Source organism: Nyctereutes procyonoides, unplaced genomic scaffold, assembly GCF_905146905.1.
Source record: "Nyctereutes procyonoides isolate TBG_1078 unplaced genomic scaffold, NYPRO_anot_genome, whole genome shotgun sequence".
NCBI classification, from domain to species: domain Eukaryota; kingdom Metazoa; phylum Chordata; class Mammalia; order Carnivora; family Canidae; genus Nyctereutes; species Nyctereutes procyonoides.
In genome coordinates this window covers 65,905,314-65,922,551 of record NW_026575052.1, presented here as the reverse complement: position 1 = coordinate 65,922,551, position 17,238 = coordinate 65,905,314, and the positions used below count along the sequence as shown (strand labels likewise).

The 17,238-nt window shown below is 39.6% G+C and overlaps 1 protein-coding gene across 1 annotated transcript in view; it reads left to right on the top strand.

The window, feature by feature from the left end:
* The window catches only part of CUBN (cubilin), a 259,424-nt gene that overhangs the window by 75,212 nt on the left and 166,974 nt on the right, over positions 1-17,238 (top strand). The window contains exon 28 of the mRNA XM_055332630.1: positions 15,971-16,121. Within this exon, the coding sequence (XP_055188605.1) occupies positions 15,971-16,121 (151 nt within the window). The remainder of the gene's footprint in view (positions 1-15,970; positions 16,122-17,238) is intronic.

Genomic DNA, 17,238 nt, shown 5'->3' with positions numbered 1-17,238 from the left:
GGTAAAGATCCCATTGGGAAATGAATCCATCCTTTATTATTTGTCCTCTGGGCAAAACAAAATGATTCAGATTTGGAAATTAAATTCAATGGGAAGAAGGGTCGACTTGCCCAAAGGAGTAAAAGCATATGGCCCATATAGTTACAGGAAGTCAACTTTAAGGATTCTTTGCATGTCTTACAACTGCATGTCAACTTTTTAATTTTTGCTTTGAGTCTGAGTCTCTACAGAGAAGAAGAGACTTCTAATAGGTGATTGAGTATACAAATGAAAGTGATGGATTTGGGAGAAATCAGCACAGAGACATACTGGGAGGCCCGAGTGTGTTTTAGGTCAACCAGGAGCGTCTGTGTGGTAAAAAGAGGAAGGAGGAAAACCCTGATGTTGTGTCATGGATGCTGCTAGCAGATTATTATAGAAGGTGACAATGATCAACAAGGTGAGAGGATCCCAGGGGCTCAAGAGGGATCTCAGGGTTAAGAAGTGTTGCTCAGGATCAGTGTGACTCTGGGCAGAGCAAGGTTTGAGTGGTAGTGGGAGCAAGAGGGAGACGACAGTGTGAAGAAGCACAAAGGGCAGAGAGTGAGTGTACATGCAAGGTTAAACCCACGAATTCACTGAGTTCTCCTGAGGGAAAGCATTAAGTCAAAGCTTCTATTCTTCAGTCCTCGTCCTGCATTTCCCTAGCTGATCCTCATGAGGCAAGCTCTCAGAGGACACCCTCCTCTGGATATTCTCCTGTTGTCAGTGTCTCTTAAAAATGTGGCCCAGGTTGGATTCCACACTCCAGTGAAGCAGACCTGGGCAGTTGTGCTGGGATTATATGATCTGGCTCATATACTCGGGTATCATAGGATGGGGTTATATGGGCTTCCTGTTAGTCAAGTCATAATGTTGGACTATATTAATATTTGTATTCCTAGTCACTTTTACATGAACTGTAATAACTTTAATAGCCATACATAGGAAATTATTCCTAGTAAGTTATATTTTACTATTTTGCATGAGAATTCAAACACACCATGATCCTTCTAAACCCTGATTCTTTGATCTGTATAATTCTATTCATCTGCATATAGACTTACTAGCCTTTGGTCTACTACTTCTTCAAAAATAATTGACAAAAATGTCAAGCAAGATGACGCCTTTTTCAAATACTCCAAAATGGTGTGTTTCTTTGTTTAAAATGATCTTTTTTTTTTTTTTTTTTTTAAGATTTGGGTTTTTTTAGAGACATAGCTCTCTATGAAAAGAGAAAGACAGCATGAGCAGGAGGAGGGGCAGAGGGAGAAGGAGAGAGAGAATCTCAAGCAGACTCTCCATTGAGCAGGGAGCCTGATTCAGGGCTTGATCCCAAGACCCTGAGATCATGACCTGAGCCAAAATCAAGAGTCAGATGCCTAACTTATTGAGCTTCCCGGTACCCCTAAAATCATCTTTTATTAGACACTTTGTTGATAGCATTATTCAAACAACTTGGCAATAATAACTGATCTTTATTGAATACTCATTATGTGCTAGATAATTGTCATAGCAACCCTGTAATATAAGAAATATCACCCCATTTGACAGGTGAGATAGTTGAGGCAAATACAGGTTGTCCACAGTCACAAATATTCGAAGTGTAAAAGCAAGGCTTTCTACCAGGCCCTGTGGTGCTGGGCCAATGATTTAGCTATGACATCACATCAACCATCCTCATGATACTGTCAGACAGAGAAGTCTGTGTTATTTTAGCATACTTCTTCATAGATAAGTACTGGTCATGTATTACTATAATCACTGTTTTCTTTGCTACGGAGTGATAAATTACTTTCAGTGTCTAATTTAGAATTTTTCCAAAAATTACTGTCAATCTTACTCACCTGTGCGATTCCAGGATTCTACAGTTTGGAAGCTGAAACGTCTTCCCTTGAGACTCTGGCTGCCCTTTTATTTTTCATTTTTATGCTTTAAACTCTCGGTTGTGGGTACACACTCAAACTAAACCATTGGTTTTGTGAGTGGGCTGTACTCTGGGGGAAGTAAGAAGTCTCATGATACACGCAATAAACTAAAAAGCTGTGAAAGGGCAGGAAGAAGGGCAGCTTAGTGGCTTCTCCCTGTAAGTGTGTACTCCATTCCTATCTCTCTTCCCAAATGCTTCTCTGCATTTCCATAGCCTCATCATTTTAGCTATAGTGTGGCCCCCAGAGCCATGACTCCACATGACCATTTATTTGCCCCAGGGTCTTATAACAAACTGGGCTTCCTTTGGCTACAAGTTATCAGCATGGGGGGTTAATCTTTTTGAGCCTGACAGCAAACACATGGATCTAGCCCACTTATGAACAGATGCTCCTCTGGGCAGTATGATCTGCTCTAGCTAGGAGCAGTGAAGCCCAGTCCTGTGGCCAGCATTGCTCATAGATTATGTGTGGGGACAGAGGCAGGATCTTTGAGTAGGGGCATGGGTTCTTCTGGAATGCTAAAACATTTCTTCAACATTCATGAATTCAGCAAGATTACACAATTTATTCTGTAGTGACTGTACCTTTCAGTACTTCAGGATGTCATTCACTTAAGCCCAAAAAATTGATTTAAAGGAATTGCCTGTCTTGATCTTGTAAATTGGATTTCAGTGTCTCTTTTTCTAGTTTCAAAATTCTACTAGGCATGTTTATGTTTTCCCTTTATCATATTATGCTCTCTTCTGCAAGTGTTGACCCATCCACATTTTGATCTTTCATTTGCCCTAAGCATAGCTTAAAAAAATAGACATTTTTTTTTCTAACTGTGCTCCTTCCCAAAGTTTAGCTAATTTGTTTGTGTGCTCATAAAATTGTCAGGAAGCTTTATATGGTTCCTTCTTAATTGATTTCTTCAGAGGTTTCCCCTTTTATTGTCCCAAAAGGTATTCCTAGCTTTGTGGGCAGAATTTCATTTTATTAGAATTTGTCATGTTTCTTGAATCTTCTTTCCTTTCTCTGTTGCTTCTCTGTTTTTCTTTAACTGCTAATTGTTTTAGTCCATGGGCTTATATCTCCTTTGGAAGTCTGACTCCCTAAACCTTAGGCCCATGACTGGTATGTCTCATATAGCAGACTCTAGGGACATTGATCACTGTCTCCTAATGTTTTGTTCGATATTAACAACCACTTATTTGCTATCCAGAATTAGTCCAGAGCAGTAACTCTTTTCACTATTCTCTTTACTTTTTGAGAGAAGAGAACATCTAAAGAATTTATCAAATGCCATGCTTTTTTTCAGTTTAGACATTTGAGAGACATCCAGATGGTTGAAATTATCTCCCCTTTGTTACCCTTATGTGTCTCTTGGTCCTGCACTAGTGTTGACATATTTCCTTTGAAAAAATCATAGTCTCTATTGAGGAAGAAGCCAATGGGGGAGGATGAAGCCCCTGTAACTAGCTAGCTGCATTCCAGAGTCACCTGGAGATCTTGTTAGAAAAACATATCCTTAGACCTCAGCCCAGACCTACTAAATCAAAGTCTCCGGGAATCTCAGTAGAAAGAGTCCTCCAAAGCCCTCGGGCCAGCACTTGAGATCACTTTGTGTAGCCCACTTCTACTCAGACAGCACATTCTATCCTCCCTTCAAAATTCTCTCCTGGGAAGTCATAAATATTTTAATAGGTATCTACTTAACATGTACCTTTGAGTGCTATTAAAAATTTCCCTTTCAATAGTCTTACTTTTCCATTTCATTAGGTGAATTACGTCTTTGTCTCACTAAGGCCTGGTGATAGAGTCATGATATTTATCTCATTGTGTAAAAATATCAGATTTACTTTCGATTTTCATGTTCTGATTCTCAACTTTCTCACTCCATCTCTATCTGGCACCTTTGCCAATATCATCTTCCAGTACATTCTCTATACCTTTCTAGGCCTTCCACTTCACCAGTCTCCTTCATTACGCCAATGACTTCTGTCAAATGCGTTTCCTGCCAGTCTGTAAGATTCATTTTATCTCTTGCCAAATCCTCCTTCTGATGTCATCTTGTCCACCAGATGTTTATATCATTATTTATTATACTCCGTGTCCTCTTACCATTGCAAAATCATCCATTTCAAATGAAAGACTGGACCAAAACGGAGTCTTCCGGTCCTGCACTTGTGTTTTCTAAGTCTGCACCCTGAGCAACATTTTTCCATCAGGCCCGTGTGATATTGTGATTAGTTAAGGTAACTCAAGCTGTTGTTATGCAGGATCCATAAATTCGTATATGCCTAATATAATACCAGTTTATTTCTCAATCATGTTAGAGACTAGTGCTGGTGTTTCTTGCCTTCCACATGTTGATTCAGGAACCCAGATAAAGGGGAAGTTGATTTGGGGAAACCACAGAACTCTCTCTGCCACAAATGTTGATAGATGTTTCCCAAGTAAAGAGAACTAAATTCTAGTAAGTTTGAGAATGCTGTGAATTAAACACAGTTAAACAGGTTTGTTGTTTTGTTCTGCTTCTGCTGTGGTATTTCCTCAAGCTGTTAATACCCCAAGTATGCATTGTTCATTCATGTATCCATTCATTTGATCATTCAAATACATTTTAGACACATCCACTGGGGACTATGACTGTTTTCATATCAGTTTTCCTTGTCTTCACTGACGAGACAGATGGTAATCAATTAACACACAATACAAATTTAATTACAAGCTGTGTTAAGTGCTATCAGGGAACATTATTGGGTCCACCAAAGACATGAGCGGGAGGACCGAGCTCATGGTGGCGGGGGGGTGGGGGGGTGGTGCTGCTCAGAGGAGGCTTCCCTGAGGAAGAGTAACTTAACAAGTTTAAAGGAAGCTGGAGGTTCACCAAGGGAAGTTGTGTTCAAGGAACTGTCAAAGATGAAGTTAAAGTGGCCCAGATAGATTTTAATCAGGAACCCACTCATGCAGTAGGATCCAGCAGGAGCTGCACTCCATTTCAGGTTGTATGGAGGGAACTGGACATTTTGAAGGGAGGATGAGGGAGGGGACAGCAGCTGGAGCCTCAGGGAAGCTAGAAGTGACAAAGGGTTAGATGTCAGCGTGGCTAGGCCAATTGTGTCTGCTGACTGGCAGCTATGAAAGTTAGGATTCCGTTCACTCACAATGGGAGACCAGTGGCCTATCCTTCCTGATGATTACATTTCAAAGGCATGGTCCTCAGATCCTTGAGAAAGGCATTCCTGAGTTGTAGGAGATACGCATACATCTCAAAGGGATAGAGGAAGGATTCACAATTGTAAGCCCTTTTTAGTAAATACTTTAGGAATGGTGGTCAGGGGCCTGTCCTCAGGTATTGGCAGAGCAAACCACAAACCTTAAATTCTATTGGCAGTGTTGAACTTTCTCAGGCAGGTACGTGAATAGGAGCTGGGTTCATCCTAGTGGTGTGACCTCGTTAGAAACTATGTTAGTGTTTAAGTCTTTTAATTTGGTTAGTGAGGAGTGAGTGGATGAAATAATATGTGCCAAGAGTCTGCATTCTAGGCCAAGGTTGAGACCTAGTCAGGAAGAAGGTTCAGAGGCACCTGGTTCAAGTTCAGTCCAGGAGAAAATCCTTGTCAAAACCAAAGGAAGCCTAGTGTGGCTGAAGCCCAGCATGGGGCTTCCACGTGGGCAGGCACCTGCAAATGTAGCACAGCATTGAAGGTGTGTGAGGAGTTTCAGGGCTTTAAGAGCAGCAAGAGATCTCTCAGGAGTGTGAGTAGGGAAATGGCATGCTTGGATTGGCATCTTTAAAAACTCTGGTTTCAATGTGGGCAGCTGGGTGGCTCAGTTGGTTGAGCATCTGCCTTCGGCTCAAGTCATGATCCCTGGGTCGTGGGATGGAGCCCCTGGGAGCCTGCTTCTCCCTCTCCCTCTGCCTGCTGCTCCCCCTGCTTGTGCTCTCTCTTTGTCAAATAAATAAATAAAATCTTTAAAAACAAAATAAAAAACTCTGACTTCAAGAGAAAATTGAAGGGAGGTGAAAATAATTCTGGAGATCCAGTGAGGGGGTTGCTATAGTCCAGGTGAGAGAGGACACCAGTTCCTCCCATGCTAAGAAGGGAGAATGTAATAGGATTAGAGAGCGCTTAGGAGATAAAATCAGTAGAAATGGACTAACAGATGGGGTAGGGATGTCCACGTGGTGAAGAAAAGGCCGAAATATAATTAATTTTTTTTTTTGAGAGGGAGTAGGGGGATGGGCAGAGGGTGAAGGAGGAAGGGAATCTCAAGCATCATGCCCAGCTCAGAGCTTGATGTGGGGCTCCATCCCACAACCCTGAGATCATGACCCCAGCCAAAATGAAGAGTCAGGAGGCCCAACTGACAGCACCATCAAAGTGCCCCTAACAGTTTATTTCTTAAGACATTTAATTTTTTCTCTCAGTAACCTGCTTCATCAATGCATTTGACACTTGTCACCAAGTATAAATGATAAAGCTAACATTTTAGTCCATTTTCTTTACTTGAAGCTCTGTTAAATATAATGAAGACTATATTGGTTCCACTGACTAATAGCTTTGCATATGATCATTAGAATTTAGAAGTTATTTTTTCTCTATTATTACAGACAATAAGGACTTTATTGCATCCATGAATTTGACAATTCCTATTTTAAAAATATAATTATCAATGAAGGAAACAGTAAAGAAATTATTCTTGAGGAGTTTCATGACTAAACTTTTACATTCCTCAGTTTCCAGAACTCTAAAATGGGAACAATGGTACCTGCTTTATAGAGCCGCTAGGAATTTTAAATTTAGGTTAACACATGTGAAGGGCTTGGATTAATACTCAGCTAATAAATATTATTTATTAAATGTTAATAAACATTATTTATGACCATTTCAACATAAAAATTTGATGGATTAATTTTTGCTCTCTGAAACATTTTGCAGTCAAGGCAAAGCTATAATTTTGAAAACAGCTTTCCCAGTTGTGATAAACATAGATTGTCCCCATGTATTGAAGAAAGCAGGGCGTCTGAAGTCTCCTGGACTCTCAGCTTTCCTACAAAAGCCACAGGGATTCTCTGTCTGAATCTAACAAGTGTGGTAGTTAAAATCCCATTTGCCAGTTGGAGAAAAGCAGATGAGATTTTATGTCTTAGCAGCAAAGGGTCTAAGCTGACTTTCATCATCATGGCACCTCCTCAAACACTTCCCGGGCAGATGAGTCATGCTTCCTGCAACTGTCTGTCAGAGGAAGTTTGCTTCTAGGATGCCTGGCATTTTCCTTAAAATAAGCTATTTTAATTCTGAGGACAAGTGCCCTCTAAAAACACTTATAAAAAGTGACAACAATATACCAAACAATTCAATTTATGTCTCTACACCAGATGAGTCTAACATTGTACTAATCATGATCTGGATTCAAGAGTTTAGAATGAAGTGTATCTATTTATACACTATTAATACACTATTTGTACACTATTTATACACTGAGATATTTATCTCAGTGCGATCAAAATCCTTTTCCTCAAAAGGAAATGCTGATGTTTCCTGACCATCCCTCATGATGAAGAATTTTCATGTGATTGGGTTAATTTGCTGCAGTTAATGAGGCAGACACACCAGCCTTCAAAAGATAGCTTTTACTCTTGGATTCAGAGGAAACTCTGTGTTTCCCCTCTCGATATTCTCTCAAACATGAAGGACAGAATCAGGATGAACAAGAATCAGATCTACAGATACTTTCCACCCTGCCCTGAAGACAGTAAAAATTATATCAGAGGCTCCCAAATGGAAACTGCTCTATCCACACCTCCTTCCCTGGGGGTCACCACCTAGCTCTCTCCTCAGATAGGCCACAGGCAGCAAGTGCATGGATGGTCCCTTCTAGCATCTAACAGGCACAGCATGGCTTGAGTAAGAATGCAGAGCTCAGAATGCTAAATTTTGAAATTAGGAATTGTTGTTATGGATTTTGCTTAATTGTCTTGATTGTCTACTTTTTATTTTTTATTTTTTTTGATTGTCTACATTTTAAAATAGGAAAGATCCAACCTCAACATTTCAGAATTTTAAAAAAAATGCCATGTTGACCTTTCAGTGCTTACATTTACCACTTATTTAATAGACTTTCCCCTGAGTCTTCTCCAAACTGGGGAAGAGTCTGCATGGTGGTACCCTAGGTTCTTCTGGCTCCGGGTTCTATGACTTCGTGTTGTTCTGTGAAGCAGGTTTCTCCCTGTTTCTGAGTCCACCTCTAGCAGATGGCGAGGATCTTAGGAGGCAGAGTAATTTTTAAAAGATGTTTAGTGATTTGGTGTGGCAGTATAGTTGGCAGAGGGAACACTGTGGTCTGTGGAATGAAATGTTCATGTACACACGGGAGAGGAGGCTTGGCTTCCAGTGTACCAGAGAGGAGGCTTGGCTTCCAGTGTACCTCACATACCACTGGAGAGAGAATGAGGGCTCCATCAGGCAACTGTCAGAACTTACGTTGGTGAGAAGTCATTAGTCCCTGAGCATCTGAAGGAATTATTTTTAAATAAAGAATTAGTCTAATGAATAATAAAAACCTAGTTATGATTTTTAAAGGAAGCATTAGGAACAAAATATGGTTTTAAAGTAATGCTGAAGAAGATTACCTTATATAATAACATTTTAATGAGCTAATTTTCATGTATAATCTTGAGATATGTATAAATGACCATGGAGATAGATATAATAATATTTTTAGTAGACCAGCTGGGTGGCTGAGAACCTAAAAGGTTATGGAATTCTGAGAATGGAAAAACATCATCAATGCATGTATTGACACTGCTATGTACACTGTATTTGTACATTGACACATGTATTGACACTGGTCCCCAAAGATCATGCTTGAAAAAATAAACTGATCACACAGGAATATACAGTCACTGCAGGAAATTTGGACAATATAGAAAAACCTAGATAAAGGAAAAATAACCTAAATTATATCCCTACTAATAATTTTTGGTGGTATTTATTTCCTGTAGTTGCTTATTATATATTTTATATTAATGTTCAAAGGGGATCATTCTGAACATACTATCCTATAATGACCTTTTCCCAGGTAACAGTAGCTTGTGACTGTTTTTCCATGTCATTCATAACGTCACATCATTTACAATGTTGTGCATTCCATCATCAAAATATGGCCACCTATTGTGGAACACTTAGAATCTTCTCAAATTTCCATTATTATAAACAATGCTGAGATAAACATTCTTATAGTTAGATCTTTGCATATCCATGATTAGACAATGATTTAAAAAGTGAAAAAAATAAATCAACCTTTGTGGCTTCTAAAATGAGTAATACATAGAAACCAGAAACAAAAATGTGCTATTAAGAGGGAACAGCAGCTAGCTGCCACATGGTAAGGACACTATCTCATCTATGTGTGAGACAGACATCTAATGCAGAGTGACAGAGAATAACTCAGAATGTGGTCTTCAATGGGTTTCTTGCTGTCATGCAAAGCCCAGCATTATGAGTAATTGTTTAATTTTAAATGGGTATTTCATATTTCCTGCCCCACCCTGTCAGCACATGGCAGCGTGGCTTTTCCTGTGCCATGGGGAAGATGTGTGTCTGTGTATCAGAGTGCACTGTGTGTGGCCACGTGTCTAAGGGAGGACACTGCCTCCTGGGGCCATCATAGAGCCAGCTAATGTCTACCATGCTCTGTTTATAAGCTTTCATCTTTAACATTTGTCTAATTTACCCTCCACAATTCAATTAAGTTTTTACCCCCTTAGGCTTTTCTCATCCACAATGGGAGTCTTTTACCCTACTTTATGAAGCTTATTTGACAGTTTCTACCGTTGTTACAGGGACATTTCAAAGACCTTCAAATAGTGAAAGCTCCAGGTTTATCCAGGAGATTTATGTGAAAACTTTGGCAACAACATTCCTAATAACTACTCTCATGAGGCAGTTCTCAGAGATCCCATTACAGTTATTTTTTGGGGGGGTGGGGGAAAATCTGAAGAAATGCCCCAAGAATAAATCAATTCCCACCCCTTGGAGCACCAATGGCTAAGCAGCTAGAGCTGCAGGCTGGCTGGATAGCCATGGGAGAGGAGACAGCAACAGGAAGAAACACATGCAAAGCCTCCTTCCCTACCATTTGTCCCTCCCTTACCCACCTCACTCACCAGGGCAGCCTTGACAGATTTCCTAATGCTCTTTGCCACCAGCCCATTATGATCCACCATCTCCCTCCACCCCAACATGGACATCATACTTACACTCTCCCCACAGGATGGTTTGCTCTGGGCTATGCTCTCCACATATTGGGGATGGCCCCAGTGTCCTCACATAACCACATTGTCATAGCAACACGCTGTAAGTAATGGCCATCTATCTCTTCACAAGTGATTCATTGATTCACTGCTTCCCTGTCTCGTCTGTCAGGAAAGATTTCTGTGAAATGTTTTACATGAGTCAGCTCCAGTTCTCTATACCCATCGTTTTTTTCTCTCAAAGCTATTTCTAGAGTGGTTTCTTTGGAAAAAAAGTTGGTTCCCTTTGCCTCTGACCATGAGTTAAAATAACATTTTAAGCACATTCCATATGCCAGGACTCACACGTATCCTATTATGTGGTCTGTCTCATTTGCTGTTTACAACAACCTTATAGGTACTGTTATGATAGCAAATTTATAAAGACATTTTGGCTAGGAAAGGGTAAATAATTTTCATGAGATTATATTCTAAGCAAAATTTAGAGCTGCATTGGGCTGTATATCTACAGCCTGATCATAATTAATACACTCTAGTATGCTCTTACAATGAAATTACTTTCCTCTTGCAGTTAAATATAACCTGTTAGTAACACTGGCTTCATGAAGCTAATCTATACACTCACTGAGTATAGTTCTCAGAAATTTTACCTATGATTTTTACATTGACTAGAATTTTCATTCTTCTCTATAAATACTGACAGATTCTCTTCTACATCTAGAATTCTCCTTCTAGGCAGGTGAATTATTTCAATACAAGTTAAACTCTAAAGGGTAGCCTTTTTGTTTAAAGCTTTTAAAGATTTATAATAGAAAATAGACCAAATTTTTTTCCTGAAGTTTCTCCATATTTTAATAATATCACCTCAAAGAGACTCTTGATTTTCTCTATTTGGACTGTATTTAATTCTTAAAATTAGTCATCCATATAAAAATTTTACTTCAGAAAAATTTCAAGGAAATAAGGAAAAGTATAGTTATAAAAAGTATGAATTAGATGTCAATCAAAAGAGAAAGGGCTGAGTTTTAGTTGTTCCTGTAATTCTAAAATGGACGAAGTCGTCTATATATCCTACGCTCATATATATATGAAACACTTAATTATACTTTCAAAAAAGCATGAATTTTCAAAATCATAAAACAATTTAGCAGCAAAGAAGCACTTGCAAAGCATATTTCTGTTTGTGAGTGTTCTTGCAGTTCATAAAGTTGATTCTCATTGAAGGAACAGGTTGAGGTACACATTAGCTATCTCTGGGTTCCTCCAGGCCTGAGTTTCAGTGATTCCTAAACCCTAACTCTTAGAAAAAATCAACTTTGTCAGTAATATAGCTTCAGTTTTGTATCTTCTGACTTTATGCATGGTTCTTAATAGTTAGAAGGGGTCCACGGATCATTTCATATGGTGTCTGAAGTCACTAATGGCCTAATAGACTATTCATGTGCCAAATTATGAAACCCTTGCAAAGGAAGTAGATAGAAATTGGTAAATGTGGCTTAGGCAAGAGATTTCCTTCCTCTTTGAGTGTCTTAAGAGTGGTTGAGATATTTCAGAGTGGAGTGCAGGTAGGGGGACCTAAAGCCACATCAATCCTAAATGACTAGTCTCCTTCAGAGAAGAACTGAAAAGCTTCTACACTGGAGGTTGTAGGTATACAACATATTTATACTTGAAGATACATTTCATGGCCAACCTGAAAGTGGAAGCATTTCAGATATTTTAAGAAAACAACTTCTCAATACAGTTATACAAATTAGATCTGCGTATTTAAAATGAGAATCTCAATCTCTCTCTCTCTCTTTTTTTTCATTTCTACTAGTTTTCTTCTGTGGACTTTATTCTAAACTCAAATATTGTTCAGACCGAGTGGCTCTTTAGGCTTTCTAAAAGCAGGGAAATCATACCCTTAGCAGGACCAAGCCAGCATGCTTGCCAGCAGTTGCAGTGAGTCACAGCTGGAACGTCCTGTGGTTAGCATTCTGCTCTGAAAACAGAATCAGGAGCAGCAGGCACCTACTGGTTTCCATGGCAACCAGTATTTGTGTACTTTGAAAAATGACTGTTCCTTTTTGTGTGGTAAATTTACGCAGCAACGAATTGTAGAGGTGACGTTAGCCATCTGTGTGAATATAAACAAAAAAAACTGATTTAATTAAGTGTAAACTTCAGAAGGACATAAAATTGGGGGTTGGGGTGTTTTTGTGTGGAGGTTTTGTTCTACACTAATTCATTCATTCATTTATTTGACATATTTAAGCGTTTTCATCAATGTCTACTTGATCTTTATTTCAATGCATCACCCTCTCCCCTCCAAAGGCAAAAAGAAACTAATTGGCATTCATCAGTGTTCCCCCCCCCAAACCCTCTCCCTTGCCCCTACCCCGCCCCCATCTCATTCACAATGTGTTATTTAAGAACAACTGACCCGGGATTCAGGGGCTCTCCTTCAATGACGTAATCCTATCCGGAAGGAAGAAAAAAAAAATCCTCTTCAAGTCATGTGAAAATGTCAGTTTCTTAATCTTGCTGAGCTGGGGAGGCAAAAATACTGTACTGCTTATGACCTGGTATGGAATCTAAACTACAGTACCTCAAAATGTCACTGCAATCATTTCAGAAGATCCACTCAGCTCAGAGCGATTATGGCTACAGAGAAATCTTACCTCATGTTTTGTTGCATAAAGATGAAATGATTAAAGTTTTGTCACTGAACTACAACCCAAAGTTAAGAATGAGCCTTCTGGAGTGGAAATAGTAGAGTGTTTCTTGCTTATTATACCTCTGCTTGGGAACAGTATGTTTATTTTTGTATTAATTACTTTTGGGTTGGAATTGGTACACTGCATTTAATAAAAACTCTGAAGCTGGGATAAATAAGCGACAGCGAAGCAGTAATTTAGAAGGAAACAGAGTGGAGCATAGACCTCCGCCCCCACCTCCGCCTGCGTTAGATGGGGGGACCTGCCAAGAAAAGTGAAGGACTTTTTGTTGTCCCGTTCTTTTTATGTGTTGCTTTATTCTTTCTCTCATTTTTGCTCCCTCATCTTGGCTTCTGTCAACTATCTAGACAGATGCTTGCTAATAAATATACCTAGCCAAAGCAGCACAATAGTAAACAAATCAAAAGGAAGCTGAAGTGATAAGCCTGAAAAATAAACTTAATCTTGATTCACTTGCTTAAAATGCTTAGGTTTACTAAGGGTGAGTTATATAACAGACTTCTGAGTGTCTCTCTGTAAATCTCTGCTGACCATCCTCCAAATATCATAAACATGGGTGCCTGATGAGCAGCTAGTTTTGAGAGCTCAAGAGACAGGCAGAGATTTAGAAATCTCTAATTTGTTATGGCCTTGAACAAGACCCTGGCTGCCCCTTCTAGAAAGCAGCCACAAAGAAGCCACACTCTTTGTTGCCTAAAAGAAACACACTGAAATTTAGGACTGAAAGACCCTAATATGTATCTAACTATGCAGGATTCAAGTAATAGTGCAGATTAAGTCCCATTGAAATCAATGCAGTTGTGGGGGAAACTATTGTGTTCATTCATTGAAGATGTACTGGGAATCTGCCCCCGGCTAAGCCTGAATGAGACAGGAGACTAGGAGAGGGGGGTCTGGGCTCTAAGAAAACTCATAGTCCGGTCGGGGAGATAGGACACACATGCCCATAACTTGAATACAAGGGAATGTGACCATTTTTACAAAAGAAGCACAAGTGAAAAGCTGAGGGGTTTCAAAGGAAAACTAATTTATGACTAGCTATTGGGATTACTCCCTGGGGGTGCATTGTAGAATTTGGTGATGAACTATTCCATGTTCCAATCAATATGTTTCAAACACTATTTTATATCATAATATTTCAGTAAATAAAAGTAGTTTGCTCAGGGGACCTGGGTGGCTTGGTTGTTTAAGTGTCTACCTCCTGATTTCTGCTCAGGTCATGATCTCAGGGTGGTGGGATCCAGTCCTGAGTGGGGGTGGGGGGGGAAATCTGTGCTCAGTGGGGACTCTGCTCCGCCCCACATGCCTATCACCTGTGGAGCTCTCTCTCTCTTTAAAATAAATCTTCAAAAAATAATAATAATTTTGTCAATTTGGAATGTATTGAATCCAGATTATACATTTACTTACAGACAGATGCAAGCATACACACACATGTTCTTACATATGTATACTCTATAAGAGAATAATCAAGGAAATCCATTAGCCTACAACCAAATATTTTCAATTTTGTTGTGATGGACAGTTCATTCCAAGGTAACTAGAGCAAAGTAGACAGTAATGTAGATATTAGTGGATTAAAAGAAAATACAATGGCTTGAGTCACTAGGAGTCAATCTTTTTGGATTGTCATTATCTTTCCTGATTGAAGAGATATGGCAGAGAAGCTTTTTTTTTTTTTTTTTTTTTTTTTTTTTTTTTTTTTTAGTTTAGAGGTATGTAGCTGATGAAATTAGCAAATGAGGCCCATAAAGGGTACGCAACAGGATGCACAAATAGCTCAGTGGGAAAGTGGGCAAAGACCTCAGCAGAAAAGTTTCAAGGGAAGAAATATAAATGCCCGATAAGCGTGAAAAACCTTCAACCTCAAAGTAACATAAATTAAGACAATTACAAAATCAAACAGATTTTCCCTGTCAGCATCAGCTTTAACCATAATAGTAGTCGTAATTGCCAAAGTCCCCTGCAAGAACCATTTCAGTGAGCTGCTAGTGGGGGATATGTTGATATAAACTTTCTGGTAAGAGATTTAATGATATATATCAAGAGCCATGAAAGATTATACTCTCTGATTCATTCCCTTTACAGGAATCTTTTTTGAGGGATATTCAAAATATCAAATAAATACTCATATTGTCAAAAAAAAAAGTGGAAATGTCCTAAATGAACTACAACAGAGTATTGATAGAATTTTTTTTGTCATTAAAAATGTTTATCTAGGGGGATCTCTGCGTGGCTCAGCGGTTTGGCCCCAGGCTTCGGCCTAGGGCGTGATCCTGGTATATCCTAGATACCCAGTCCTGGTATCTAGTCCTGCATTAGGCTCCCTGCATGGAGCCTGCTTCTTCCTCTGCCTGTGTCTCTGCCTCTCTCTGTGTCTCTCAAGAATAAATAAATAAAATCTTTAAAAAAAAAATGTTTACCTAGACTACTGAGTGACATGCTTAGAGAAAAACTGGGAACACAATTGTGTAGCCTGAAATTATACACACACATATACACCTGGACACATGTATATGTACCTATATAAACAAGTGAAAAAACATTGGCAAGAGAAATTTCTGGTATTAACAAAATTTTAAGAGTAGTTATCCTCAGTGGGATTAATTTTTGAATTTACCTTTTACACAGCTTTCTAAAATGCTGAAATTTTTATAGTTAGTATTTATTTAAAAATATATTCCTCTTACAATTGTAAGACTGCTAGTCACTGAGCATCTCTCAGGTTTCATTAATTGTGAGCTCATCTCATCTTGCCCACCATTTCCTTATTCTGTGCCTGGTTCTTACTTTCGAGGGAACTTGCTAGGTTGACCTAAAACCCAACATTAATATTTGGATTTCCAGATTTATTGGGCTTAGGAATCGCCCATAAAACTCTCTCTATATAATCATCTATTTTAATTCTTATGTAAGGCTCCTTTGCTCAAACCACCTCAGCAGATTTACCCTTAACCTTTCAGCCAAGGAGCAGCTTTTGCTGCATGAACAGACTTTGCTTTTTCCCATCTGACAAACCATGTGAAATTTCTTAGGAAGTTTCTCCTTGATTTCAGCTCTATGACGGCCCCAGGCGGATGGGGCGCTACTGTGGAGCAGATATGCCGCCTACAGGGAGCACCACAGGCTCCAAGCTTCAAGTGCTCTTCTACACCGATGGTGTTGGTCACCAGGAGAAAGGATTTCAAATGCAGTGGTTCATTCATGGTAAGCCCTGTGCTGATCTTGGTTGTATTTGATAGTTGCTATTCGACTAAGAATTATCCCTGTCTTCATTCTCTCTTTGGAAACAGCACCACCCATGAATAATGGAACCTGGGTAGTAATCCGACGCTAAACCTTGGAACGTTTCCTCAGATACTGGTGGCTCTGGGAGAGTTAATTGTGGTAGGGTTAAGAGAGGACAAGACCTAGATTGCTGCTAAAGTCGTTGCAACGATAAATTGCTGAAGAGAAAAGAGGGGAGCAGAGTGAAATTTCTATTGGTCTCAAGACCTATACCTGGGTGTGGCAAGCAAATTGCCAGGTGGCACTGGAGTCTCCAGGGGGGAGTGGAATAGAATGAGATTCAAAGCTTATTCTGACATTAGCAGAAGAGGAATGGCAGAGGTAGGAGTAAAAGGGCAAGGATGAGATACGCTTCAAGAAAGAAGGGGCAGGGGAAACCTTGGGCTGAGAGGGCAGCAGGAGTAGAGAGCTCACACTGAGCCAGGGCATGTGTTGTACCTGCCAAAAAGAGTTGGGGGCATGTCAGCACCCACCTATGAACTGGTGGTGTAGAAAGCAGGTAGGGATAAATCAATCATCCCTCTGAGAATGAAAATTCATGTGTAACAAGAGTTATGAAACTTGTAAATTGACCTCATGTGGCCTAGTCTAAAAAAGTAGGTCCCAGAGAAGGGATTCTCAAAATGTGGTGAAGAGCAACATCAACATCACCTGGCACTTATTAAAAGTGCAAATTTCTGGGCCCCATCCTGGACCTATGGAAGCCTGATGATTGGTCTCTTAACTAATCTCCCTGGTGATTAAAGATTGAGAACCACTCTCCTCGAGTGATTCCCACACCTAAAAAACACATTCCTTGTGAATATTATAGTGGCAATTCTCAACCAAGGTCTTCAGTGGTATGTTTCAATCAATTTGAAAGAGAAGTGGAATTGCAAAATTATACCAGGAATCACACAGACACCTGAGTGGTTACCCTACTGTCAAAGTCAGGAGTGAGCCCAAGGTGAGCACACATAAATATGTATTGTGCTTGACTCTGGAGGCTTGTTGAAATCATGGTCCATTTATTATATGAATCTTAGCACTATTCAGA